The following is a 26,538-nucleotide window of genomic DNA, read 5'->3' as shown; positions in this document are numbered from 1 at the left end:
TTTCTGAGAAATGAATGAGACTAAGCTGTTCTAGAATAAATTTTTAGGCTGGAAACTAGAAAAAAGCTTCTAGCCATCAGAGTCATGGGATTCTGGAAGAGCTTTCCAGTAACAGTAGTAGAGGACAGAAATCCTAAACTGTTTTGGAAACAGCTGTGCACTGTCACCTCCTGTGGTAGCTGAAGGCACAACCCAATGGCCGAGGTCATTTGCAGTCCCAAATGCCTCAAAATTCTGTTGCAAGTCTGTGATGAATTATCTTACTTAGTAACTGGAGAATATATTTCTCTAGAAGCTTGGAGTTAATACATGAAGTCAAATTTATGAGCAAGGAATGTTTCTAGGCAACTGTTATACTCATGTGGTTCATCCAGGTCACTAGATAGCTTCAAAAAGCCAGTGATGCTTTAGATGTCTATTCTTGCCATATGGTAAAGTGCCATTCTTCCCCAAATTCGCAAAGCAAGTCCTTAAATTAACACATGACTATCTGACACCTACCAGTATTCTTGCCTATTTAGCTCCTGTTTATGTTTACTTACTAGGGGAAATCTAAGTGCATTCACTTCAGGAATTGTTCTGACTAGTCATCTCGAACAGCATCCTTGGGTCAGTAGGTTCAGAAGACAAAATATAGTTGTTTCTCTAGATAACATTGTTTCATTTTGTCTGTTCTCATCCTCTGCCTCCCTTCCCCTGATCGGTTGCTACCTTTTAAGATACCAGGTGGGTGAACTCCAAAGGATGTGTCATTTCCACAAACTTTTCCTGGATAAGAATTGGAAGAGTTAATTGTGATGGGCGAATCCGTATTTGCACATGGCTTGTCTCAGGCTTGACCAGGGCGGATCATCACAGCAGCACGCATACCTTCTGAAAGTTTGGTCTTTAGAAAATCTTCAAACTAAGTTGTGTGTGCCACTTTGGTATAGCTGAACTAAAAAGGCTGGAGTATTTCTAGAGGGAGTAACCTTTCCTGTCGTGCTGCAGGAGTCTTGTAGATGCAGATGACTCTGCTGGAATCAAAAAAGTATTGGTCTTGGTGGTGGCTAGTGCTCCCTTTCCTCCCCCTCTGAAGTGTCATAAGGAGGGAAATGAAAATAACCTCAAGAGTGTCACTTATGCTGCAGAACATCTACCTCCAAAAAGAGAATTACTCGTAACAGCATTTACTTGTATTATTTTGGGTTTTTTCCTTTCTCTGTCACTGTAGCGGTCTTGGATTGGTTCAGTAGCTACCAGTTGTGTAGTCTACTTGGTAACTTTGGTGCTAAAAATGTTGCAAAGTTGAGAATTCATGTTTGAGAATAATCGTATCTTCCTTGGAGGGAAGTGGTGCTGCATCATGATGGTCCTTAACAGGTGTCGTGTGCCACGAGAAGAACTAGTTAAGAGTTTTGAAACTGAGCTACTGCAGAACGGGCCAGCACTTTGTGCTGGATACTTGAAAATTGTTTAGATGCTTCCGTGTACAAGATTACTTATTTAAAATGTGTTGTCTGGCTGCTAGAGCCCAGGAATAGTTGTCAGATCTCAGTTCTGTTTCTGCCCCTGAACTGAGGGTTAAGGGTGAATTGTGTGACCCTTCTGTCCAGTTTGCTGTGAGTAAAATAAAAATACTATTTTTTTTTTTCAACCTGAGAGAAGTCTTGACACATATGGAAGCCAAGCAAATCCTGTTGCAGATCTGCTTATCCATCTGATATAGTGGAGGTTACCTGTGAACATCTGATAGTAGATTAACTTCTCCAGGCAAAAAGACCTGGGTGATATGGGGATTTTGTTATTGGCTATAATACCGAGCTTTTCTAAAAGCCCAGTTAAGAAGTAGTCTGTAATTCTTATACAAGATGTGCTTGAAATAAGGTAAGAAATAAGATAAGAAAATGTTAATTAAACCTGTCTTACACAGTAGTACTGGACTAGAGCAGTGGAAAACCATTCAGCCATTTTGTTTTGGTGTAAGACTGTGTGGAGTCATCACTAACTTGCAGTGGAACTAAGGACTGACTTTTTCACTTTGAAATCTCTTGATTTGCTACAGAATTGAGAAGAACTGGGGTTACCTTGGCTTGAGGTAATGAAGCATGACTCTGCCATTTAGTTAGCAAGAGAATTTTGCAACGCGTGTTGCTGTAAGTCCACATGGGAGACTTTGGCTAAGCAGCTTGAATTCCTAGAGCTCCCTTTCAATACGAGGAGTTGGAGAGCACAAAATGGAGACTGCCCAACGTAAGACTTGTGGACAGGCCTGTGGGATCATTTTGGGGAGCTCGGAGAGGCTGGGGAAATGCACGAGTCATGCAAGGCGGCGGATAGACTCGGACGGGAGATAGGTAAAGGCGATCTGAGTCAGGCTAGCTTTGTTACGGAAGATCTGAGGGGAGCTATTATCAGGCTAAGTTGCTTCTGTTGAAACTTCAGATGTTGTGCCTCATTTGTGGCCTTTCCAGGGCTCTTGCGAAGGGAGAAATGACTAACCAGCTTGTGTGAGTGGACAGATTTTAAATTCTTGCCTTTGAGTAGGAGTCGTGAAAGCGCCTGCTACTGTTGCATCCACTTCTCAACATGGAGGTTTTGTTGTGCATAGGTAGGTCGCGGACTTAGAAGCAACAGTTCATAGGTGAATCACAAGGGAAAAGAGCATGCCAGCTTATCTCGGAAAGAAATTCCTTGCGGAGGAGGAAGTGTGTGCTGTTCTTGTGCTTGTCATTTGGGTAAACACTGTAGAAACTATTAGCTTATTTCAGATGACCCACGTATTTTGAATTTTTGCTGAGCCCCATCACCAATTCTCTTGACAGGGTACAGTGGATGAGTGGGCTGGAAGTGATATCAGAGAAGTGCGGTATTATCCCAAAGTAGTCGATGCTAGAAAAGCCAGATGCCAGTGCAGATGACTTCTTCTGGAAAAAAATTCATAAGCCCTTCCTGTGTAAACTATTGCATGTGTATTATTCCCTACTGCTACTTCCCTGGCAATATTCTGATGTTAGTATTCTTTGCCATTGCTTACTTGGGTTTTCTTTCCCAAAATTCAGGTTCGTTCCTTTAATTCCTCTTGTGTCATGACCACTTGAAATGGTATGCTAAATTAAGTACTGAACATTTATCCAATGTCAGTTGCTGAGTTAAATATAAACAGTCAGGAATGATAAAACATAAATTTGAAGGGTTTTTTATACATACACTCACTTACTGTTAGTTGAGGGGGAGGGACTCAGATGTATGGTTTCTCACATCCATTGTCTAAACCTGTTGCTGTAAGCAGTTGATAACATGAGGTTATGTGTGAAACTAGATACCGAGCTGGACGATCGGGAAAACTTGCTGTTTTTTTCTTTTTCTCGCATAACTATGTGAGAAGAGGTGCAGCCGAGAACTCAGCCGTGTTCCTTAAATATCTGAGGTATTGCATCTTCAGTGCTTTGAGTACAGCACATTCTAATGAACAGTTTGTTTCCATAGCTGAAATACCTCAAAACAAGAGTTTTATGCCAGCTTTGACATGAACTTTTGTTCATCGCTTCAGCTCCTTGCCTGTAAGATAGGCCCAATACTGCACTGTAAGAGAAGTGTCAATGGAAGGCCCTCTAGGAGGTAATCGAGCGAAAGGAAAGCTCATGCAGTGGAAATGGGTCAAAACATGCCTATGAAGAATTAATTCTGCATTTGTTCACTGTATCGATACACTGACAGCAAACTTGCTGGATACTTGTGGACAGCTGACAAGCTGTTCTTTTCTGGTTCTGTAACTAAGTAGTTAGTTCCTTTTCACCCTGTCTGCTACTGCGTTGAGTTCAATTTTATGATTTTGCAAGTGTAGTTTCTAGAGGAAGTTTTAAAGTAAAGGGAAAATAGGTTTTTTGCTCTTCAAGAATCTGTGATCGGAACTGAACTGCTCTTTTGTTGATGCAAAAAATGGGTTTGATTCCAGCAGCTAGAGCCGTAAATTTCCCATGTGGTATAGTCAGTACAGGTAGTTGTGGTACTGGAAGTAAGAAAAACATTGTGTATTTTGTATTAGGCATTTTTCCAGCTGCTTGCATTCCAGAACTTTGCATTCAGGTGCAGACTGAGTGGATTTCTTGTACTGGAAAGGATAAACTTGTATTTCTGAAAAAAAAATCTTAGGATCATTTCTAACTATGGGCAGCCTCATCAGTTTATTTCTCCAGGTGACCCAAGAATACAGGTCCATTGCTGAAATGCTGGCTGTTCGTAAGCCACTGACGTAACCTTTCGACCACAGTGTTCCTGAAAAGCTCAAATATGGCATTTTGGGAGCAGCTGCTCCTGTCATTTGCTACCCATGTGCAAAATGGAGGCAGCGAGATCTAAGCAAATGTGGAAATGACTTTCACTTTCATCTTCATCATGTCAGAACCCCACCCTGTCCATCTGAGACCAGCAAATGCTAATTTGTGGAGATGCTCCTGCACTTAATAAAGCTTTCGCGCTTGCACAGAAGGTTGACGTCTTAGACGTGCTGCTGGGGCTTGAATTCAAGGGAGGAAGTGAAGGATTTTAAAGGACTGCATTTGTGCAGTTTATAAACAAGCTTTTTACATGGGTGAAAAGATGAAGTTGCAAAAAGACAAAATTACTGCTTGCAATAGGATACCATATTTTTTTTATCAATGTGGATGTACCGAAGTTTAGTGTTGGCACTTCTGTTAAGTCCTGTTGGCCATGGAATAAACCTCTGGAATAACCAAGAGTTGTACCTCTGAGACTTGTGAGCTGTTATGTTGGGTGGTGGGAAGCTTGCCTCTTTGTTTAAAAAGCAACTGTTACAGAACAGGTGAGGTGAAATACCTTTGTGGTCTTGAGCTATTTGTGTGACGAGTTGAAAGCGTATGGTATGGCTTAGAGTATAAATCTGCAGTTTTTCTTATAGTAATTCACTTTTTAAAAGGGAATCCTAAATGTGTAGTTTCCTGAGCTATTCACATGGGGATTTGTGGGTTTGGGTTTTTGTTTGTTGTTGTTGTTGAAGCAACTAAGCATGTCCTTGTAGGAAAAACAAATTTGGTAGTTAACATTCACAGTGTAATACAGAAGGTAAACAGAACTTTTACCTTCTGTGAATACCTGCTTGGAAATTTGGGTTAGTAATAGCTAGGTTGTATCACAGGTTTAATTTGGTGGTGGTGTTTGCCTCAAATAGGGAAAGGAGAGCTGCTCCCCTCAACAAATGATCTGCTATGGGATTTCTTTGTGGTGTTAAGGCTTCTCCCCGACCCCTCACATAAGTCTTCTGCTCAAGTATATAATGAGAAGTGGACTTGCCTTGGGGAGATATTGGTGGTGGGAAGTGGTTACTGCAAAAATAAGAATGCTAAAATAGAATGAATCTTTGGGAAAAGATGCTCACAAGTTATTAATGGAGAGGTCGTTTTATCATGTCATTCTTCTTGTTAATACATGCCATCAGTAATTGTGAATCTTGTTTTTATATCTTTGTCAAATTCGTCTAGATTTCGTAAGTTACATCTGTAGGAGGATACCTTTGTGTCAGAGTGCTGGGCTAAAACACGGTGACTTTGCATGATTCACTTTTCTTTCCTTTTAAAACCAGTTTTGGTACAGATTTAGAAAAAAATAATTTAAAAAACTATTCGGATACGTAAAAATGCACGTGTATCCAGTAGAGCCTGCGAAGATGCAGGCAGACTTTGTGGGTACCTGGATGCTATTTTGGTAAATCTATTTCAGCCTTTTGTATTTGTGCTTTAGCCTGGTAGGAGCAATTGCTGTGTTGGCAGGTCAGCCATGGGTCCATAAAATAACCCAGTGGGAAGGATTGTCTTATGGGTGCTGGTTGTACTGCTGTTAACACAACTTTGACTTGTTTGCTTTTTTTAGTGCTTTACAAAAGCATGAAAATTACGCATTTAAAGAAAAATTAGTGGTACTGCCAGCATCTGATAACTGTAATAGCTGCCTTGCCAGATGGAAGATGCCTCTGAATTCTTAGTCCAGGGTCAAGCAGATGCTTGCCTGAAGAGCTGAGCTTGGAACTACTGCTACTCAATCAGAAGTTTTGTTCCTCGAACCAGTTGCCTTAAACTTTTATGAATACTGCCTTGGCTGTTTTGTGGATGTGGTTAAATAAAGCAGTTGGGATATAAATTGATACAGAAATATCATTGCAAAGGCTGGATCAGTATACTGAGAAAAGACTGTCCAACTGGCAGTCCAACTTCCATTTTGGTCCAAACAACTTCTGATGTTTTTAGTGCCCCATCATGTGTCTAGGTATTTGACCCGTGCTGCTGCTGTATCCACATGACTTAGAGCAGCCTAGTTAGCCCAGAGATTCAATGTTTGATAGGATGTATCTGCCTTGTATGGAAGTTGTTTCTAACAGTCTTTGCTTGTTTTTCACTAGGGTCCATTAAATAGTGAGTCTTCCAACCAGAGCTTGTGCAGCGTGGGTTCTCTGAGTGATAAAGAATTGGAGGTAAGCTGGCACAAATCCTCATGGTAATCGGGTTTAAGGTGGACACGACTGAACTCGAAACATAGAAGGAATTGTGTGAGAGTGAGTGACAGTGTTCTTTGTTTGGGGTGTGGAAGGGACCAGTGGAACTATTTATATTTAGTCTGCATCTTAACCCTACAGTCTTTGGACGGTGCTGTGAAAGAGTCCTCCTTGAAGCTTCTTACCATAGCAGGCAGATTTTACCCAACCCCAAAAACACAGCTTTGTAGAGCTCAGCTTGTGAAATTGTTTTCAGCTGCATTGTGATTTGTCTGCTGGTTTTGGATACAGTTTTGGCCAAACAAAAAACCAGAGAGCATTAATGGAAAAGTTTGCCTTATCTATCAAATACTGCATTTGCAGAAGTCTGTACAAAGTGGAGCATTTTTACAAATCGCTCTGTGGAATTGTGGAGAGGTGAAAATAAATGCTTTGTCCCTGTTTAATCTCACTGCTTAGGATTAACTATTTCAAAACACTTGCCAAAGCAGCAAAATGAATTGTAGGGTTACGTTTTTGCTTGAAAATTCCACATTAATAAAGCAAAATCTCAATTTTAAATGCACTTTCTTATGCATTTAAAGAACTTTCCACACTGTTATCAGGTAAGTTTTGGATGCTGTTTCTCTCTCTTATATGGCAGTACTCATATGAGGTGCCTGGTGAAGCTAAGTCTTTCAAGAATGCAGTCTCTTAAACTCCATACAAATAAGTTTAGTTAGTAGTGGAAAACTTGAGTATTCATTCTTGTTTTCCATGGGGTTTTTTATGAACTTCTGTGGAGTGATTTAAGTTGACCAAGCTGACATAATCACATCTACCATTGCTTGCTTTTTCAGTCTGTAACAGATAATGTGTGTAATTTTTGTTATGTAAGTACTTGAATGGAAAAACAACTTAAACTGCATCTCATTAATATGCTTACAGTTCCATGGAGGCTGTAATGGAGCCTGTGGTGTTACAGTCACGCCAACGCTGTTCATGAGTTGCTCTTCACTACGCAGTGAGGAGGCTATGTCACTGACTTTTACACACAGAGGAGCTGGTACAGCAAGTCTCTAGATAGGGAGTTTTCAGTCCCCTCATTTTAAAAAGCCTTTGCAGACACAATAGCTACCTTTGTCTTAGCAGCCCCTCCATCCTCTTACCAAAACAATAACATGTCGGTGACTGCCCAGCTGGTAACATGGGACTGTAGATGTCCAGCATCCACTGAGGATGCAGCCAGGTTTAGATTCTGGCTGTGTCAGCTTTATCCTTTCTGTCCTATTAAAGGAGGTAGATTGATTTCTGTGCTTACTGTGTGCAAGTCTTTTGGCAGAGATCTTGAAACAGGGTACTTTAGACTTTGGTTTCCAAAGAGCATGAAACTTAGGTTTACCACAAACTTTCTGGCCATGGCTTTCCCTCCCCCAGAGTTGTGTTTTGCACACTGTGGTTTTCTTCCTGCCCCCAGGCTATAGTTTAGTGGTGGCTGCAGCGATTGTAAAGCATATAGCTCAGAAATTATTTGGGACCCTTTGGGATAAGAGATGTTTTTAAAATGACGTTGGTGATGGAAATGACAAGGTATCTTTCTTGCCAGCACCCTCTGTAAGCTGCTTCTAGTGCAGTGCTTCCTGAAGTTTTCAGCACGTTTGGCCCCGTAAGTGATCCTACTGAGGGGGAAGCCACCACGCCAGGGTCTCCTTCACTCTCACATGTCTAGGCTTGGTAGCCTTGTACAGATAGGCATGATGCTTTTGGAGCCTTCAGACCTCCCACCTGTGCTCTGTATCATGCCTGTGCATAAATAGATCACTGTGCCCTGATAAGCTGCTGCTCAGGTCTCTGGTTGCTCACAGAAATGGCAGATGCAACTAACCCTTGACTTTAATGGGAGCAGATGAGGAGCAAACCAAAGTCCAGGTGAATTGCTGCAGCTGCGGCAGCTTTCTCCTGGCTGCTCTCCTGGGGAGCTCTGCCTTGTTTTGTGTAAGGCCGCAGCTGTGCACTAGCGGACAGGGTAGTTCTTGGCAGCCATCTGCAAAGGGCTTTGGGAAGAAGCATTAGCAGCAGGCAAGATTAATTGTCCTGGTAAACTGTGAGTAGCCACTGGACTGCAAATTTGGATGTCTGTACTCAAACCTTTCGTCATTACTCCTCTTCATGTCAGTACTATGATCACCCTGAAACAGTTTACACGGGGGTTTTTTTGTAAGTGTTTGAACTTGTCCTCCAAACCACGTGAGGTAACTGGGCAGTAGAGGCTGGCTTGCTGCAGCTGAAATAGGAGGAAAAAAAAAAATAACTTCATTGCTAACCATGTTGCCTCCCTTCTGCAATGCATGTATCTATCAGGAGGTAGCAGCTATTTGAGAGCAGTGGTTTCTATAAGTACCAGTGCTAGAAACAAATGCACCAGAGAAGTGAATGGCCACTGGGGATATGGAGCAGATCATTGTGTTTTGGCATTTTCTTTAAATCTTGGGATAACTGCAGAAATGTTAATTTTGAAGTATTGTTTAACAGACTCCTGAGAAAAAGCAGAATGACCAGCGGAATAGAAAAAGGAAAGCAGAAGCGTATGAGACCAGTCAAGGTAATTCATTCCTCTGATGCTGCTGCAGGATTTCTGAACGGTTGGTAATTTGCACACATTTTGCACAGTGACCTAGGAAACTAATGGCTCTTCTCAAGGGTGTGTCAGGCAGCTTGTTATAAACTACTCCATGATGGTGTAGTTCTCTTCTGGGAGCCTTGTTATCCTCATTGGCAGGATAACGCTCGTCTTCAGCTTAGTGGCTCAAACTATTGCATTTTTATGGGACAGACTGCCCAAAGGCTTAATGTGGCTTCTCTGAAGTGTTTTGGTCCCCCATTGCCACACATACAGCAGCCAGGCTGTGAAATACAGGCTGTACTCTCTTCCTTGCTTTTTGAGACGTATGCCTGCCTTGTTAGAGTAAGTTCTCACCACAACAAATAAGAGAACAAACTGTGCTCAAGTATAAAGCACGCGGTGCTGTCTCTGAGTACTAAGAAAAACCCAGCATGTTCAAGTCCAAGTTCAGATTTTCTAGCAAATGGGCATAGGGGCAGATTTCTTTTATTCTTCAACAAGAAAGTAACAAGGATTGTGTTGACAGAACCGCTTTGATAATTTGATAATAAGAGAAAAGGGCTAAGTTTTAATGAGCTGGTATTAAGCCACCACTAATTATCTCTCTGACTCTTATAGGAATGCTTGCAAGAGATCTAATATGCAGTAATTTACCTGAAGGCGGAGGACTAAAAGTACCCTTTGCTCTGTCCTTATCTTGAAGGAAATTTTGGAGAACCTATGCAACATTCAACAACATTTAGTGTTTTCCAAGTACTTGAGCAAGTGCAAATGCTGTTTGATTGGATTTGACATGTTTGGAATTGAGATTTAATTGAATTGTCAACTGTAAACCCTCCCAACAACAGCATGAGAGCTGTAACCCTGGGGCAGTCTTTCATTGTGCAGAAGCTTTTGTTGTGATAGGTGTCGCACCTTTCTACAGGGAAAGGAGTGTCAAAATATAGGACTATTTTTTTTAGAATGTCATCATAACTTCTGTTCTTAAAAATACAACTCTTTATTTTCATCCTTTGTTTTCCTTTTTTAGGAAAAGGCACTCCTAGAGGACATAAAATTAGTGATTATTTTGAGGTAAGCATCTTTACATTGTCAGGAAATCGGCTTGAATTCACATTGCGCAAAATCTGTAGATGGAAGCCTGTAATGTACTTTTTGGAAGTTGATTTTTAAATTAACGTTTCTCTGAGCAGTTGATAAAGCAATGTTTTTAAAAGAGCAGCCATGTAAGTATAGGTTTGAGGTTGATTTCCATTGGAACCTGGATCTTGGATGAGGGTATCTCTTGAGTATGCAGACCTGCTTTGGTAAGGGCCCAGTGCTGTGAAAGAACCTACCTGCAAAGTCCTGCTGATTTGACTAGGAAGTTGTTTACAGGGGTCCCTCTTCAGAACAGCTTGCTGTGGGAGGCTGGCACCATGTGGGAGACAGAGACCCCTCCCCAAAACATTCTAAAATTCAGTATTCCTTTTTTGTTGCATAGTTTTTGCAACAAAAACAAGTTTTGCATAGTTGTTGCACAGTCTTTTTAGATCGGCATAATCAAGAGCTCTAGCTTTTCTCTTGAAATCTGTTCTTTATTTTACTGAGTAACTTGGAGTCAGAAATCAAGCACTTATTAGGCCTTACTTTGTTCCTGTCTAAAGTTTTTTGTAAGTGTGGTGCACTGTGATGCAGGAACAGAAAAATTTCTGTGCCAGCTAGACCAGTTGCCCAGCTGCTTACCTATCCTGTCTTTACCGGTGACTGGCAAAGGTGCTTCAGTGGAGGTGTGCGTTTCTAACTCCTCACAGGGAATGGGCTTCCTAATTCTGTACAGTAAATAATTGATCTAGATCAAGTGTGCAGGTTTTTATCTTTTTGTGTACTCAGTGCAAATGTGAATGTTTGCCTGAAGTGCTTGCTTTTACTGTTGTTTTTGAAAACAGTACATGAAATTTTAAGGTTTTCCTCTTAGCTTATATTCGGTTTGTTTAAATGAGTCCCTAGAGCCTGTAAGTCTTCATTTTTAAGATTAATGTGTTTCTTCTCTGTCTGTTAAATTTGCTTAAATATAGTATCTCTGTGGAATTACTGATGATCAGATCTCTTTCTTTGGCCAGTTTGCTGGGGGAAGTGGCCCAGGAACCAGTCCCGGTAGAAGTGTGCCGCCTGTCGCCAGATCGTCACCGCAGCATTCCTTATCCAACCCCTTGCCGGTAAGTGTTCTCCCTGGGGGCAGAGCTGGTGTCATGGCATCGGTTAGGTTGGTGACCATGCTTCAGACAGGTAATAAAAGGTTCTGGACAGGAAAGAAGTGTCTCTTGCTGAGTGATTTGGCTTACTCTCTATTTGGTTTTTTTGTTGTGTTTTTGGTGGTTGTTTTTTAAATCTGAAACTGGGTTCTGGCAGCAAAGCCAGGTATCTAGGACCCTGCAACAGTGGCTAGTCTGATTGTAACTGACATTCATATCTGAGCTTAAAGCATGCAAGATGAATGTTCTTAGCATGCTGTGTGGTTACAGGTAGATCGCTGTCCTTATTAAAAAGTGGGACTGACACATTATTTATACTGTATTCCATTGTATCTCATAGAATTTCTCCATTGAGTTGGGTGTATGTCATGTGTTTGTATAGCACTAGTGCAATAATGTTCCAATCTTGATTGGACCCTTTGGGTATACTGAAAAGCGTGCATACCATAATTATGTTGGGAAGTCTTTTACTTCTGTTTGTGTGCATGTGACTTGTAAGGAGCATTAGCAAAAGCTTGCAAAGAAATGTGTATACATGCACATCTGTTGCTTTTTTTTGTTACGTAATTCCGTTTTGCTGTCACAGCATTTCTGCAAGATCTGAATGTGAAGAAATAACCAGTATTTTAAAGCCATTTCAGCACAGAGCAGCTAAAGAAATTTCAACTAGCCAAGCAATATTCAGAGGGCTCTGGTGTCTGATCTGTAGTTTTGACCATTGCCTGGGCCCCTTTTAAAAAATTTTCAGCGTTTGTTGAGTGTCACACAATGCTCCATGCTTTTGAGAAAGGTTAGTATTCCGAAAACCAAATGCAAAGTCTTTACTGATTACATTATTCTGCAGAGACATTTGCACAGTTCATGAATGTGTACTGAACTAAATCCCAACGTGGAATGCACTGCTCAGAATTCAATATGTGTAGCTAGATTTCAAAGCTTTGTAATGCTGCTTTAAGAGAGAGCTTCACATATGCTTCTAGGTATTTATGTTTATAAAAATTAAAATTACCTTGTTAATTGAATGGGCCTTCCTCCTGTCTTTTATTAATTCGCCAGTACATCTCTTTAAAGAGAATTTAATGAAAGAAATACCATTTCTGAATGTCACATATGCATGAGGTATTAGGGGCAGTTCTTTATTCCAGCAGATGAGATACCCTGCAGGTGTTTATAATGGGACAAGTGGGTTCTTCCTTTGGTTTTCTTCTTCTATGCTTGTATGTATTGAGTAGGTTAAAGTTTGAACATATGTGGTGAATACTGGTGTTACAGTTAGTTTCAGCTAGGCTAGTTTGTGCGTCTCTGCGCAGGTGCTCTTCTTTACTCTTGCAGCTAAACCTGTAATGTTTGCTTATTCATAACAAACTATTACGTGCATTTGCAAGATCTGTCCTCTTCTTATAAACTGAATATCAACGGTTTGAGCTAAGCCCCCAAAAATGGGGGGATGAGTGACAATTGGAGAGGATTGAGTTATCTTACCCATTATGGGTGTTGCTGTGCTCTAGGAAGAGAGCAGAGTGTTAACATGTCTTTCACAATGAGACAAACCTCCTCCAAACCTGTGAGTTAATCTATACTGTACTGGAAATTTTCTGCAATCAGAACTTGTGGAGGAATTGTAATGGCTTCAGGATGTTACTACTTGTCTTCAAATCTCTTGACTGCTTTGAATTGTCTTGCTTCTCCTTTGATCAGAAGAATGATCTGCAGGTCTTCAGACTCTTGCAAGGTCGCTGTCATGCACAAGCATTCTTTTGCGGAAGAAAGTTCACTCTTGACATTTGTAATGTTAGCCAGAAAATATGCTTCAGGTTGCAATTTAGGTTTTTAAGAAAACTGAAGCCTGACCTGACTGTTTACTTTCTGTGGCATGTGCCTGGCCCGGAGTTACAGCTTGGAAGGACTTAAATCATTATTACCCAGACTGCCAAGTTTTAGCAGTGATGGGCTGGCTTTTGGCGGAGGCAATGAGATTCTAAGTGCTGTAATCAATGTAGCTCAGATGATTCTTGTTCTTATTGAACCCAGTTGCTGTATCACAGTTGGAAAATGAGTCTACTGCTGGAGAAAGGAGCTGGCCTTTAAGAAATGTAATGCATCTTAAAAAGAATTTGGAAATGCATTACTATTTTGCTTATCTTGCAGGAGATCGGTCCCAGCTACAATGACACAAATGAGCTTATCGAGGCTGCTGGGTCCTAGAAGTGGTTAGGTTGCTGGCATTTAGCAGTTCTGACTCAGTTTACTTCACCAGAATAACAAAAGTGTTGTGACATTGGCTGTTTTAAAACGAGTCTTTAAAAATCATCAGGTAGTGTAATTTCAAGTGCATTGACAAAAACCACAATGCAGTAAGGTTTTTGGATCCACAGCCTACTTTGCCCCACTGGCTCTGAAACACATGTATTTGCAAAGGAAGGGAGCGTGTTAACTGGCAAGAAATTGTCCTGTGTGTTCATTTGTTACTTTTTTTTAATTGTTAACTTCATCTACTTTTTGATGTCTGCTGTTGGAACAATCACTCCAGGAGTCTTGTTTGAGTTACCAGATCCTCACCATGCTGCCTGCCCATTCCTGAGCTGCTGCTTCACTGACAACAGTTTTGGCAGAGTCAGAGAATCGCTTTAAAAAAAAAAAAAAAAGTTCATTGTATATTTTTTTGACTGTGTTACAGCGGCGAGTGGAGCAGCCGCTGTATGGGGTAGACGGCAGCACAGCAAAGGAACCACAGGAGGAACACTCTGCTCTGCCAACGCTGATGTCGGTGATGCTGGCGAAACAGCGGCTAGAGAATGAGCAGCTGGCACAGAGGGGAGGTGGCCTCTGTTTTACTTTTGTCTCGGTGAGCAGCTCTGAAAAGATTTAAATCCTAAGGGATGTTTCTAGTTAAGGGATGGGGAACTTGAAGCTTTTCTGCTTAAAGACAGTGTTTCAAGTGCAGCCTGGTTTATTGATGACCAAGTCTACCATCTTCTGGTAAGTTCATCTTCCGTGTGAAGAGTTCTAGGTCCCAGGCTTTGCTTGTTTAATAAAGTGGTGTGGGTTTTAAGTTAACGACTCAATCTTATGTAGAAAAAAGAATAGCATCTGAGAGGCTAATCTCATAGATGCAAAAAAGCAAAAGAATGAAGTATAGTCTTGCTGTGAGAAGTGTTTGTTTTGGCCTCGCTTAATCTCAGCTGACATGAATTATGTTAGGCTTTTAAAACCTTTGTCTTTTAGCAGGTTGGGCCAGGCTTCTTGAAGGAAACTGACTCTCTTGTTTTGCTGAACTAAATCTCTAGAGCATTCTTAAACCTTACATGAAAGTACGATACCAGGCCAGGCTGCACCTCCCGTGTAAAGATAAAGTGTAGTGGTCATGCTGAGGAGTATGTAACAATACACTAACTTTCTTTTTCAGGCCCAGCAAGGCAGCCCATCTTCTACTGGATCAGGGAACACTGAGCATTCCTGCACTTCCCAAAAACAGATTTCCATCCAGCACAAACAGTCACAGGTATAGCTCACTAGATGATACATCTCTTGGATATGAGGTTGAAGCTTGATGGAGCTTCTCTTCCATGCCAGAGGGTGCCACTTGTAGCAGACATAATGTTTCCAGTGGAAAGAGCCAGTAGTCCCAACTCAAGTCTGTAACTACTGATTGAAGTGAATCGCTCTGAACTTTGTTCCTTATCCTGTAGAGGATGTTTTTGGTTGCTGTTACTGGGGCTTTTCTGCGTCAATACTGTGGGCAGTTCTTCAGCTGTGTGTGAATGTCCTCAGGAGAGGAACACCTGTTTCATTTTTATTGTATCCTGAATGTTCTTCCTTGCTCTGTTAATGAAGATGTAAAGATGAGCAATAGCTGTGAATGCCTCTATTCAAGCACTGGGTCATGGGTGCGCCCACGCTGCTCACAGTACACCTGTGCACAGTCTAGCTGGAAGTTGGTTGACCTCTGCAGAGTACACCCATGGAATTGTTTGTCCTGTCAAGGTGGAACTTGGTGTGTTCCTGACAGTGCTCTCAGCAACTTCACTGACCTGGAGTCCAGAAGAGTAGTTCTTTTGACTGTACTGCTGTCTTTTTTTGGTGCCTTTGAAATTGTTAAGATTCTTCTTGTGGCTCTATGGCAAGATCTACTTTTAGCTGTCATCTTCTTGTGTTGCTTATAAGATGTTCAGCTTTATCTGCAATGCACCTTGCTTATTTCTTCTCCAAGCCTGCTTTTAATCTTTCGATTTTCATCTCCAATTTCTCTGTGACTGACCCTTCCCTTAAGTGGTTTTTAAACAATCAGTTTTGTGTCAATCATTTTTTCACATCAGTTTGTGTCAGAGATTATTTTATTGCTGGGGGAAGTTTGTTCTCCATTTCCCCAGCAGGTGGTACAAGTTCTTTGTGCATGAGGAACAGCAGTTCTGCCTCTGGGGATACTTGCTAGCTTAAGTCTCTGGGCTCTGTTGTGTCACTAGGGTCACATTTGTTGTCTGTATTGTTAAAATGCTGATCTGTGAAGATTCCTGTTTTCTTGCTAGTGCATGGAGAATTCTTGTGTGAGAGCGATGCCATAACTCAAGAACCTGCCAGAGATGCCTTTCAATCTTGGCTGTCCCAACATCCGTGCTTAAAATAGTGGTTCCACCTCAAACAAGCAAGATGGTTTTTATTCTCTCCTGTGCTAAACATGCCCACAAATTTCATCATCTTTGAAAAGGGCAAGACATTATCAGAGCATGCTTTCTGCCAGTGCTCAGCTTCGTGATATTCTCTAGAGGTCTAGATAGATGTAGCATACACTTCAGGCAAAGAATCCAGGAGGATGCTTGGCTGCATGATGAGGACATGTGTATGTTCTTGGTTTTCACTTCCAAACCTGTTTGGAGTTGATAAGGTTAAAAAAAAAAATCTTCAGTGATTTTTGGTTTGAATCACTTCTAGCGATGACAAAGCAAGTCAGCATAAGCATGATTTTCGTAGCATTTTCAGTCAGTGCTAGGGCCCTCCAGGTGCTCTGAGGCAAGGTGAGTTGTGATGAAGTCATGTGTAAGAGCATGCATCCTGAAACATGACTTCATGTTTCACAGCGCGAGCCTGTCTGTGCATTTGGCAAAATGACATAAAGAAACTTTCTGCTGCTTGGCTGAGTGGGTGCAGCTTAGGTTTCCAACAGCCAGCCTTCTTGTTGACTTCAGTGACAAAAGCTTTTGTAGCACATGCTTCATGCTGGCTGCCAGGAAGCGTAAGCCAAGTTAAGGCAGAGGTGAGGTGCCCTGCCCAGGTCTTTTGGGATTTAGGCTCATCTTGCTTGATGTGCGATGCTGGCAGGTATTCTTTTTGATCCTTCCCATACTGGGCATGTGTAGAGAGGCAACAGTCAGCAAAGTTTGTCTCTTACTTCATGGTGTTGGCTTCCAGGCAAGCCTGAAATTTGGAGAACAGTTATGTCCTAAGTCCACAGGTAAGTCTCTGCTAACTCTTCTCAGAACCAGGAGAGTTGCTTGCTAGCCATAAACGTGAAATCTGTGTATGCAGTCTCGTGGAGAGAGATTCCTTTGTTGACTTGGGTATTTTAGATGCTTTGTTCATGTACATACTACATACTGACTTCTTCCCCTTTTCTTCTCTACCTGTTAACGAGTGCTGAGTTTGAAATGCTCCTACTGCTAGAGAATATACTATCTGTCCTTTGTCTTCTCTTCCTGGGTGTAAATCAGGACTCAACTTACTTCGCTGCTAGAAGTATGTGACACGTTCTGCACCCTATAAAACTTACCAATAGGTTTTACTCAAGCACTATAAAGCTCCTGTGCTTAGTGGGCAGTAACACATCAGTTTGTCAGAAACAAAGGCTTGTGCCCAATATTCCTGCTGTCAGTCAGTCATAATATTTTAAGATGAAGACCGGTGTTTTCTGTCGAGACCACCTTAGAACTCACGGGTATTGTCTTTGTCTAGCAGGTGGTCATTTGTGCCTATGAAAGATCTCATAAATATGATATTCCAGCTAAGGGTTGGGGTTTGGTGATTTTTTTTCTTAAGCCTTTTCCTGTACAAGCTGTGTTGCACTGCAGAATGGGACAGTGAATGTCAGAGACCACCGAGGACTGGGCATAACTTAACTATAAAAGCAAAATTTGCAGGACACAGAGGATATTGTAGCCCTTTATGTGTTACCAGAGCAGCTTTGTGCTGGCTGACTGACCCTCCTGTGCTGGAGGAGCCCACCATACAATAAGAAATTGAAGAATGGAGAAAGTTTTTCCCCCGACTGCTAGGATGCAAGGGATGGGTTCCTTCTTAGATCAGAGGGAGTTACACTGTGATGTTACGTTGCTGACTATGTGAAATATTATCTATTTTTCTTAAATGTGGTTTATGGTGATTTTTCCCTACAGTCTGACCTCACAATGGAAAAAATATCTGCACTAGAAAACAGTAAGAACTCTGACTTGGAGAAGAAGGAGGGGAGGATAGATGACTTACTAAGAGTAAGTATTTAAAGTGGGACAACTCTTTCAAAAGCCGCTATTTAAAGATACCTCGAACACATGTGCCAGCTAGGCTGCAGCACGGGATTTTGTATACCATTTGCGGAACCAACGCTTGCAAGGTAGAACAGATAGGGTCATCCTTCACTTGCAAGGTTATTGTCTGGCTTGTAGATCCTCGTGTTTGGGCCTGCTTGAAACCACAAGCAGTGTAGCAGTGATTGTGATTGTAACGGTGCAGGTCCCTGTAGCTCAGGTGTTTGTGTCCTCAGCGGTGTTGTTGGTCTTTCTTTGATCTGTTGCACACTTTTGTATTTTGCTAGCTAACCTAACAATGTTTCTCTGCAGAGTTATTCCCCTCTTCTAAGTACTGCAGAGCTCCTGCTTCTTGTTTAGCAGCATGTTCAGTAGCCTCTCTGTAGACTGGGAAGTTGTATTCTGAAATGCTCATGCATGAGAGTCAGTGACATGTATAGAGATGAAGAGAACATCTTTTGGTCAAACTGAAAGAATAAAGCCTCTCGTAACTCATTAGTATTCTGCAGTTAAAGATAAAGATCTTTAAATCAAGGATCTTGTCTTAACGGAGGAGTTCTAATTGATTTAGCTTTCAGCTGGAGAAGCATCTCTTGTGAAGTGTTGAAAAGGATTAGAAAACACATTAAAGGGAGAAGAGGGAAGGCTCTGTGTGTGTGTCTGGTCTCAGCACCTAAAAAACCTAAGACAAGCTCATAGAGACATACACAGAGGCACATGTGGGTTTGTAGGAAAACAATCCCATGAAGTAGGAAAAATATATGTATTTTTTTTTTTTTTTAACCACTGGCTGTCAAATCAAAAGCTAGGCTATTGTTTGTAAGGGAGATGCTTAAATTAACTTTATCGATGAAAATTATCACACACAAAATCCTGCTGTATGCTGTGGTGGTGTTAAAAAGAGCAGCTGTTGCTGGGAGCAGGCTATATAGCGGAGTGATGAATAGTAACTTGAACAAGAATTTAATTGAACATGCAAAGGCAGTTACCCCATCCTTTTCCTCTGCCAGTATGGTGGCTAAAGAGGGAGGGTAGTCCAGGGATGACTAAGCTATTTTGAGACTTGGTAGCTGTAGCAAGATCTTAAGTGTGGGGGTTTTTTTAAATAATTAAAATTCCTTTTGCTTGTTTAGTCTTTTTGCCGTAGTTCCGTGTATGTAAACCAGGATGATAGCACTTCCCTGTTCTAGAGGGGTATTAAGATTTGAGTGGGTTAAAAATTGAAGTGCTTGGCTTGTGTGTTTTGCTAAGAGAAACCTAGTCTCTTTTTTTTTTCTTTTTTTTCTTTTTTTTTTTTTAAATTATCCTGCTGGTTTGCTTATTTTAATCTGATCCCTAGAGCTAGCTTGGGGAAACTTCTTCCTAGGTGACGCTTAGTTTGGCTCTTGGAGTGGTATAAAGTCAAAGGCATAAGGCATTTCTTTTCTGTTCACTTCTAGGCCAACTGTGATTTGAGACGGCAGATAGATGAACAGCAAAAGATGCTGGAGAAGTACAAAGAGCGGTTGAATAGATGTGTAACGATGAGCAAGAAACTTCTTATAGAAAAGGTGAGCAGGGGACTTTCCACATCTCTGCAGTTGCAGTTCACATCCTTGAAAACTTACTTTCTTTTGAGCAGTGAAAACCTACTTCTGTGTGGCTTTAGTGATGAAAGGCAACTGGAATTCTGTCTTGAATTATTTCTCTGCAAGTGGGAATATAATCCTAAGACTGAAATGTTCAGGATGTTTGGGTTTGATTACTTTTCACAGTCTCAAAGAGTGATGCCCCTTGCTTAAGTGAACTAGCCTGAGCTCTAAATGCAGCAGGCATTACTTGATCTGGAAACTTGTCCACCTGAAAAGCAGCATTGTCCAGCTCTGGCAATACAAGAGCAGTATCACATTGTGCAGTGCAATTGCCAGATATGCTCTGTGACATGGGCAAGTGATTTAGACCTTTCCTTCTTTCAAACGGCAAAATTGGAGATTGTTGCTTTGTGTAACACTCAAAACAAAACATTAAAGACACCGGGGAACATTTCAGGCTGCTGTTTACCAATGTTCAACCCGCTTCAGTGTTGAAAGATTTCCAGATTTCCTGATGGCTGAACAACTGGGGGGGTTGATTGCTCTTTCACCTGTTGGCCAATTACATCTATTGTTTGTGGGCAGTGGATGGGCAAAACTACCAGGGTGCTGGCCAGTACATGCAGTCTGTTTGAGTTCATTTTGTCACAGAGCTGGCTGTCCTTGACTGAATGGGCCTCCCCTTTCTGGGAGGGTTTGTAACTCTGGGCTGTTAGGTAGACTTGACGCTCAGGTTGTGTGTAGCTCCGGTGAGGAGCTGAGCTTTGGTTCGTCTTTAATCCTAACTGACATAGAAAGTGGTAAGAATCAGTAGTGATTTAAAACACAGCACAACTCTTAGCTGCTGATTTATGGCTTATATTTTTTACATGTGTTTTCTTTTCTTTTCAGTCAAAACAGGAGAAGATGGCATGCAGAGATAAGAGCATGCAGGATCGATTGAGGCTAGGCCACTTCACTACAGTGCGGCATGGGGCGTCTTTCACTGAGCAGTGGACAGATGGCTATGCCTTCCAGAACCTCATCAAGTGAGGACAGAGTTGTCTTTAACTTCAGAGGCAGAGACGGAAAAACTAAGCGGTTGTGTGTGATGTCTTGCATGTCAAAATGTGAGAATGGTGTGACTGATGCATGAAAGGATCAGATAGGAACTCGGCTACTGACAGTGGGGAATGTTTTCGCATTGAAGTGAGAAACGTTTCCACTTAAATCTCTAGAGACTTGAACTGGAATCAAATTGTTTGAGTTGGCCTCTGGGTTGGAAAGCAGTAGGCTGCCCTGGTGGGTATTCCCAGTGCGTCTACCTGGCTGTGCAGTGTTAGGGTGGAGGGGTGGACCAAATTCTTATGTGTATCGAGAGTCAATCAGTTTGATTTGCATACTTGCATATATTAGTTAAGGAAGGCTAATTATCTTTTTTTAAAACAAAAAGTAGAAAGTAGAGAAGCTTAAAAGAGAAAATCCATACTATTTAACTTTTTTTTACCTCCTGGTAGCTGTGATCAAAGGAGCTGCAGAAACCTGGAAATGAACATCAGGGACCCTTTTATGCAGGATGTTAATGGAAATATCCAGTCAATTCCCACCTGGCCTAGACCTTTAAGTAGGACTTGGCAAATTAATTGCATTAGAGAGAGAGCTATGTGTGATCCTTTAAAACCATATCACTTCTCTGTAGTGCGTTAGGGAGGCGCAGCTCTTGTTAGGCACAGATTAAGGACTTTCTAATTCTTCCTTAGTTTGTGCTTTAAGACATGGAAGAAATACTTCCAGAATATTTACCTGCGGCCTCGGTCTCTTTTACAAAGTGAATTAAGTACGTAAATGCTCAAATCATTTAGACTTGAAATGTTAAGAGTGCTTTTGTCACTGTAAAATGTTTTAAGATAGTCTTTTTATATCTTGGAGGAGAGGCTGTTTTCTTAGTGAAACTGGGAATGGTGTTGGTTATAGTTCAGAGAACTAAGGATAGTTTAACTGTACCCTTGACGTATAAGGATACTTTCACAGACAGTGCCAGACTTCAGGAATAGTTTTAACAGGAAAGTCTGAGATTTAGAACAGAGCCTTCTAGGAAAAAGTGTGTGGAAAGTTGGTGACTTACCATGGATCCCTGGGATTTCCATGAGGTTAGCAGCTCCTTGGTTTTGGATATCCTCTGCATGAATAAAACCTTTCACTTACAGAAAGGCTTCTGTGGGCCAGGAAAAGAATTCCCTTCTATGTAAAAATACCTTTAAAAATCTGAGTCATAATGTTTGGCACATCCCCCTTTTCTGTACAAAAATATTTTGTTACTAATCTTACAAGTACAACTGATTTGAAATTCACTGCTCCAATCTGTTAAGAACAGATGCTGAAGACAACTGAGTATATACCATTAGTTATCTGCTTCATGTGGTTTTTACTGTTGTCTTTCCAGGCAACAGGAAAGGATAAATTCCCAGCGGGAAGAAATAGAAAGACAACGAAAAATGTTAGCAAAAAGGAAGCCACCTGCAATGGGACAGACCCCTCCAGCAAGCAATGAGCAAAAGCAGCGCAAGAGCAAGACCAACGGAGCAGAAAATGAAACGTAGGTTGTACGGCCTCCTTGGTGCTTTGCAAAGCTGTGTGCTTTGATTAGAGCACAAAATATCTACTGGGAAATGGAATCTTGCCCTTGCCTCTAGGCTTCACTCCATGCACAAGTGAATATTGTGGAATTAGCCTGGCATTCAGCAACATCTGGCTGCAGTTCTAAATAGTTTTCATTGGAGTAAAAGAAGGATCACTGCTGAGTCCAGACTTTGTATGAGCTTAACTTTTTTTTTTTTTAATGCAGTAACTTTTTCAGTATTCCTGTTGTCAGGTTTGAAAAGCGCCTTTCTTAAGTGTTGCAACTTCAGAACTGATTTTTGTATCACTGTATGGTACGTGGTGCTTTTCTTAAGGAAAAAAAATTGCACACATATAGAAACATTTATTTCCATGTACTTTCTAGTGAGGCTTTTCAAACAGTTGATTTGGTATACCGAAGAAAAAAGATGTTCTCTCTAAAGACAGCACATGAAGCATTGACCTCAGAGTTCCTGGAGCCCTTTGAAGTCTTGGTCTTGATCTTTAAAAGTGCATGTGAAGCAAAAGCTCCCACTGCCTTTTGCAGTCACAGCGGAGGTGGCACGTGACTGGGTGAATCATGACAGTCGGGGTGCTCTCAGCAGCCAGGGCAGTACCCCCAGATAGGATGCAGGTGCCTGCAGATCAGGTGGATCGTGCTGGAGGGCACAGTGTGCTCTATGCAAAAAAAGTAGCTCGAATAGAGACGTTTACCCCTCATTCTGGCCAAGTGAGCTTAAAAAGAACTACATAAACTTTTAAAGCCATCCTTTTGTATTGCAGCTTTTCCATTTGGAGAAGTAAATCGAATGGCTGTGCATGGATATTCTGAGGCGTTGCTGTTCGTTGTGGTAACCTTTCGCCTCTAAGCAGCTGGATGAGGCTTTTCTCATTTCTGTAGAGGTGTTTTTCCCCAGCGGACTGGTGCAGCTGTAGTGTGGCTTATTCTGTAGACGTGGCAGCACAGGTCTCGATGTGCCTGGGAACCGTGATAATGTCTGATACATCGTGAGCTTCTGCCTGTTGTGAGCCTGTCTCGACATACTCCGGCTTTACCTGGGTTTGCTAATAAGCCTTTTTGTGCTACCGGCTTTTTATCTCCGTGTTTCTTGCTGGTTTGTGGTTCTTCATTGATCATATTTCAGGGTTTTATCTTTTTGGTTTAGAAGAGCTTCTTGTGACATTCTTGATTAAAAACTGCTTGCCTGTGTATGGATATGCTCATGTAGGGGGCTTTAGCTTATGCAAACACAGTTTTTGCAAGTCAGCTGAAGCAACTATACTGACTGACTACTTGCTTAATCGTTAGCTATCCTGTAAATGCCTTTGGTGAACCGATGTGTATCGGGTACAAAATTTTCTGAGTTTTGGAGGGAGGTTTTTTCTTGCAGAGGCTGTCTTTTGGGTCAGTTGGATATAAATGTTTCTGAAAGTTGAATGAGAAGCGGACAGCCAAATTCCTTCGTTTGATTTTTGGTTCCTTTTTGGTTCCTCTTTGGTTCATGGTTGTTGCTGTGCCTTAAAAAGGAGAGGAAGGTCCCGTGATGCTAATTTAAACATGTGCCTTCCTGAAACTAGTTTCTAGCCTGTGAATGAGAAAAAGATTTTCATTCAGGAAGGTCAATCTGCTGGGGCTTTTTGAGGTCTCTTAGGGCAGCTTGGGCAACCTTAGAGCCTTCAGCTGCACTAGAATTAGTGTATTTCAGGCGTGTTTCTGTGAAACAGAGCAGCAGTGTTTGTTTTGGAGCCCCCTTGATTTTTGTGATGCTTGCTGCTAACAGGCAGCTATTTTGGGCAATGTTAGCCTGGTGGTACTCATTACATCTCTTGCTTAATGAGTAGACTATTGGTGTTTAGCCCTGTATTTCATTTGAGCACACAAATATGTGGTAAGTTTGTTCCTGACTTATTCAGTTGTCTTTTTATTCTTTATACAGCAACACTAACCAAAACTCTAAACTGTTGGGACAGTTTTTTTGGTTAGATGAATCTGATTAAAATTCAGGCTGTCAGTGGGAGGGTGGGGGTGTGTGAATTAGCATGCTTTTATGTGAAATGAGACAACATGTAAACATTTATGGTACTGGCTGTGTTTTGTATGTATCTTTAAATTTATAATAAGCAGATCCTTATGGTCAACATTCTTTCAAAGGGAACTTGGCTTGTGAGTTTTGCAATTAAATTTATCAGCAGACAGCTGCTTTAGCACTTATTTCAACTATATGGATCCTCTGCATTATCAACAGTGGAGAGAAGTTGGGGCATTTCAAGATGAGCACTTCATTAGCTGAATACTGCCTCTTAATTACTGCGCAGTGAGCCAAGGTCCCATGGCCCTGCACAGGCCTCCGTCCCCTCTTGGAACTAGTTGCGGTATCGATGCTGTGGAGACCTCACACACTAACCTTTGTACTGAGTGCGATGCAGAGCATAACTGCTGCAACAGGAATCCTCCTGGGATATGCTTTGAAGTCAATTTAGGTCCAAAAAAGATATTTATATGCTGTCACGTGCATGTCTTGTTTACAAAGTAAACTGATGCAGTTGATAAAGGCTTCTAGCTTTATCTTCACGTGCGTGATGCTTTTACCAAACTGCTTGTGGTAGTAGTGAGAAAATTAGTGCAGCAATTCATTTTTCTAGCCTTAAAGATCTTAGCACATCATCACGTTTCACAAGTGATGGGATCTGTCATTATTTTAATGTAAGGGTGTGCTTTGCCACTGTCCTACATGGCACACTTTGGCTATGAAAGACATTGAAAACATTATGAAACTTTTTTTTGACCAGCCACCTAGAGTAGAAGCTTTGCACATCATTTACCATCAATAAAATGAGGATTATTCCCCTTATTCCATTGCTTCTCCTAACTACACGTGAGGTCAAAGATACAGTAAGGTGAAGTAGATCTCCCAAAGGTTTCCCTGGAAGCTGCTTGCAGAGCCTGAAACAAGAAAATTTCTGAATCCCAGGTCATTGTTCTGTTTGCAGTGGCTCTGTGGCAAGGTGTACTGCTAGTCACAGAGTGAATAGCTGGGTTGAATTATTCAGCCTTTATTACAAAATAAAATTTGAAAATGAGTCAGTAAAGCAAACTGTAAATGGAAAAATAAGATGTGGAATACTTGTGCTTTATTTAGATTATGATTTATTTAGATTATGGTTTAGCTTTCTTTGTTAAAAAGTCAGTCACTAGCCTTAACAGGTGTTATTAGGGAATTGGATTTGAAATGAGCATGTGCTTTATCAAGGCTTAAGCTTTTGGTCTCCTTTAGATTGATCATTTAAAAAAAAATAAAAAAAGATTGCAGAGTTCACCTAAAATATTTCCTGCTAGCTGTTGACGTGCTCTGTGTGGTTATCACTTCCACCAGCGATGTGTATTCTTTAGTCTGCACTTTATCACATGCGTTGAAACCTAATGCATTGGATCTGTCTCCTCTGCAGGTTAACGTTAGCAGAATACCATGAACAAGAAGAAATCTTCAAACTCCGACTAGGTCATCTTAAAAAGGTAAGAACTAACTGCAGAAAAGGTAGGCATTAAGATTCAGTGTTCTGCGAACAATAGTGTTTCTCTGTAGGGGTCACTACTGTTTGTTTAATAATTGTGAGGCTTTTGTTGCTTGAAAGAAATGGCCAGGATTTTGTAATAATTTTTTCTAAGGCAGTGGTGTTCAGGAAAGATGTTCTTTGCTTGAATAGATAGATTTCTGTGTCCTTACGGTTATGATTTCATGCAGGAAGTTCCACTGTTTTGATGCATCTTATTCTGTCACTGTGACCTGCCTAGTGCTGGGCTCCGTACGTGTCTGATAATGGGGGAATAAGAAGGGACGGACCAAGGGAAGAAAATAACAAGAACACAACAAAACCTGCAGCTATCGTTGACTTTCCCATTTCTTTGCAATATCAAGTAACCAGCATTATCAGTAACAGCCCAATAAAATCTCTTGAGCTTTTGGAAACTGGTACTGTTTAGGTAGCTGTAATGCACGTTTGTTTTCAAATACGTTGGCTTCAGTAGGAACTGCACCTGCAAGTGTGGTTATAGTTAGATAAGCTCTTGGTTATCTTTAAAGTGATTGCAGTAACCTATAAATAAGTTTTCTGGGACGCTTCAACAGATGAAGTACTGAAAAAGAAAAATAGATGTCTCCTGCCGTTTCCTGGTTAGCTGTGATCTCTGCTAAGGCCAAGGAGTTTTCTTTCCCATATGCAACAAAGAGGAAGCATGCAAATGCATTGCTGCAGTCCCCCATCTTTTCTTAGGCGGTGCCTGAGCTCTACACTTAGTTGTGGTTTTTTTTCCTGTAACCTTGACACACAAGTTGAATGCAAGGCCTCATTAATGCTACTGTACTGCTTGTTATTTTCAGTGGCAAGGGAAAGTTAATGCACACATGGAATCTGCTGGCACTCTGCCCATTGTGTTTTATTGACCTGTGAACAAAGATAAGTGATACGGGCAGGAGTATGCTAAAGGCATGCTTGCTCTACAGCTTCCACATTGCTAGAGTGGATTAATTGC

General features: G+C 41.3%; 1 protein-coding gene across 5 annotated transcripts in view; it reads left to right on the top strand.

Annotated features, from left to right (window-relative positions):
* TLK2 (tousled like kinase 2) overlaps positions 1-26,538 on the top strand; it is a 43,429-nt gene that overhangs the window by 4,824 nt on the left and 12,067 nt on the right. For 4 of the 5 annotated variants that reach the window (XM_037411006.1, XM_037411005.1, XM_037411008.1 and 1 more), the window contains 11 exons: positions 6,395-6,466; positions 8,999-9,068; positions 10,120-10,163; positions 11,192-11,287; positions 14,001-14,168; positions 14,730-14,825; positions 17,710-17,802; positions 19,278-19,388; positions 20,301-20,437; positions 21,832-21,984; positions 25,455-25,521. In XM_037411006.1, coding sequence (XP_037266903.1) covers positions 6,395-6,466; positions 8,999-9,068; positions 10,120-10,163; positions 11,192-11,287; positions 14,001-14,168; positions 14,730-14,825; positions 17,710-17,802; positions 19,278-19,388; positions 20,301-20,437; positions 21,832-21,984; positions 25,455-25,521 — 1,107 coding nt within the window. The remainder of the gene's footprint in view (positions 1-6,394; positions 6,467-8,998; positions 9,069-10,119; positions 10,164-11,191; positions 11,288-14,000; positions 14,169-14,729; positions 14,826-17,709; positions 17,803-19,277; positions 19,389-20,300; positions 20,438-21,831; positions 21,985-25,454; positions 25,522-26,538) is intronic. The other variant, XM_037411009.1, reaches the window with a different exon arrangement.

The sequence above is a fragment of the Falco rusticolus genome, chromosome 18, assembly GCF_015220075.1.
Source record: "Falco rusticolus isolate bFalRus1 chromosome 18, bFalRus1.pri, whole genome shotgun sequence".
Lineage (NCBI taxonomy): Eukaryota > Metazoa > Chordata > Aves > Falconiformes > Falconidae > Falco > Falco rusticolus.
The sequence above is the reverse complement of the archived record's forward strand: the minus strand, read 5'-3'. Positions and strand labels throughout refer to the sequence as shown.